Source organism: Calidris pugnax, unplaced genomic scaffold, assembly GCF_001431845.1.
Source record: "Calidris pugnax isolate Ruff unplaced genomic scaffold, ASM143184v1 scaffold40, whole genome shotgun sequence".
In the NCBI taxonomy this organism is placed as follows: Eukaryota; Metazoa; Chordata; class Aves; order Charadriiformes; family Scolopacidae; genus Calidris; species Calidris pugnax.
In genome coordinates, this window is record NW_015090796.1 from 515,363 (window position 1) to 517,484 (window position 2,122).

At 62.6% G+C, this 2,122-nt stretch overlaps 1 protein-coding gene across 1 annotated transcript; it reads right to left on the bottom strand.

The window, feature by feature from the left end:
* Positions 1-396: 396 nt before the first annotated feature.
* On the bottom strand, positions 397-2,031 carry LOC106885017 (inositol 1,4,5-trisphosphate receptor-interacting protein-like 1). The gene has a single exon (XM_014936840.1). It carries the CDS (start codon positions 2,029-2,031, stop codon positions 397-399), a length of 1,635 nt encoding a protein of 544 aa, XP_014792326.1.
* Positions 2,032-2,122: the final 91 nt, after the last annotated feature.

Consider the following 2,122-nt stretch of genomic DNA (forward strand, 5'->3'; position numbering starts at 1 on the left):
GTGATTCTGCCAGTGGGGAACAACAAACATATAAATAAAAGCCATAAACATTTATGCCACAAGGCCCATGGCTGCCTCAAGGTCATCCTGCTGTCCACTGGGACTCCCAGGTCCTTCTCCTCAGAGCTGCTCTCCAGCAGCTCAGCCCCCACCCTGGACTGGTGCAGGGGCTTCTTCCTACCCTCGGGCGGCCGAGCAGCCCGCACCCGATGCCCGCCTTCCCCCCAGGAACGGTGCACACACACTCAGAGACGCAGCTTTTTGTGCAAGACACGGTGTATTGACAACTATGTACAAAGGGCAGAAGGTCCCAGGGAGAAGGGGCCCTCCGGCAGACAGCAGGCAGAGCCCCAGGGGACACAACCACGCAGGTGCTGCCAGAGGTGAGAACCTCTTTCAGGCTCCAAAGAGCAGGAGGCCCGTGAGCCGACCTTGCAGCTCCTGGAACTCCCGCAGTGCCTTGGCGTGGGCTTCTGGATCCTCCACCAGGCACTGGAAGAGGTTGACTGGCTCAGCTGGCTGGGTGGCTGGGGGCAAGACGATGGCCTCGGGCAAGCACTCGTTGCCAAAGATGAAGTGATGGAGGCGCTTCTCCTCCAGGCAGCTGCGCAGGTAGTCCATGACGTCCTGCAGCTGGAGGGTGAATGGCACGCTTGTCCCGGGGCACAGGTTGAGGAGGTGCATCACGGCCGTCTTGAAGGTGTAGGAGGAAAGGACCGTGCCTCCCAGGCTGCCGGTGAGGAGCTGCAGGCATTGGAGGTGGAGGCTGTCAGGCAGGGCCTGCCTGGCCACGTGGCTGAAGAACTTGGCCTCTGCCACAGCGGAGCTCTCTGTCCACATGATGCCCGGCGTGAAGATGGCCTCTGGAGCCTGGCTGCTCAGGAAGAGGTCCGACTCGCCTCGCTGCACCCCAAAGAGCAGCTCCACGACGACGGATCTCCCGGAGGCCCCTGTCAGCTCCAGCTTGCAGGAGCGGCGGGAAGGCAGCACCCTCAGCCGGTAGCGACGCCCAAGACCCATCTCCTCCCAGGCTGAGCTCACCAGCTCCTGGAACCAGCGGGCGACCTTCTGCGCATCCAGGTAGCGGCCGGTGCAGAGCTGGCACAGGAGGCCGGAGTCCTGATCTCTCTCCAGCGCCTCATAGGGCTGGTGGACGAAGCACAGCATGGCCTCCTCCCCACGGGCCTCCTTCGAGCAGGTGCACGCCAGGTCCACGCGGACACGGTGCTTTGCCGCTGTGTCTCCTGCAGGGCCCAGCTCCAGCTGGAAGGCATGTCCCCGGGAGGGTTTCAGGGGCACCAGCAGCCGGAACACAGCGTCAGGCCCACAGGGACTCCAGCCTTCAAAGGCGCTGCCCACCCCGATGGCTGCCTGCGGCACCAGGAAGAAGTTCTGGGACAGGCGCTTCTGGAGGACACCAAGGACATCGCCCACCACCGTCTCCACCTCCCATCTCCTGCAGGCCAGCCTCCGCGCTGAGCGCCGGATCTTCTCCCTGACCAGCCGCTCCTCCGGATGGAAATCGTCTTCCCTTTCTTCTTTGTTCACCTCCTCCGTGATGCTGATGGACCTCTCCCGCTCATCTCCACTGTCTGGAGCACGGGTCCTTCTCCAGATCTGGAGGACACCAAGGACATCGCCCACCACCGTCTCCACCTCCCATCTCCTGCAGGCCAGGCTCCGCGCTGAGCGTCGGATCTTCTCCCTGACCAGCCGCTCCTCCGGATGGAAATCGTCTTCCCTTTCTTCTTTGTTCACCTCCTCCGTGATGCTGATGGACCTCTCCCGCTCATCTCCACTGTCTGGAGCACGGGTCCTTCTCCAGAGCCCCAAGCAGAGCGCGACGAGCAGCGCCAGTCCTCCCGCAACCACCCAGAGCTGCCATTGTTTCAGAGGAGCAAAGAGGAGGGCTCCCCGGGAAAAGTCGCTCTCCTCCAGGATCGGGTCTGTCTCAAGGATCGGTTCCATGTCAACGATCGGTTCCGTCTCCTCCAGGGTCCTCTCCTCCAACTTCTCCAGCACACCAGTCATGTCCGTGTTTGGGAGTTCCACAGGCTGCTGTACGCCAGCCTGGATGGCCTCACCCTGTTCACCTCCTCCGTGATGCTGATGGACCTCTCCC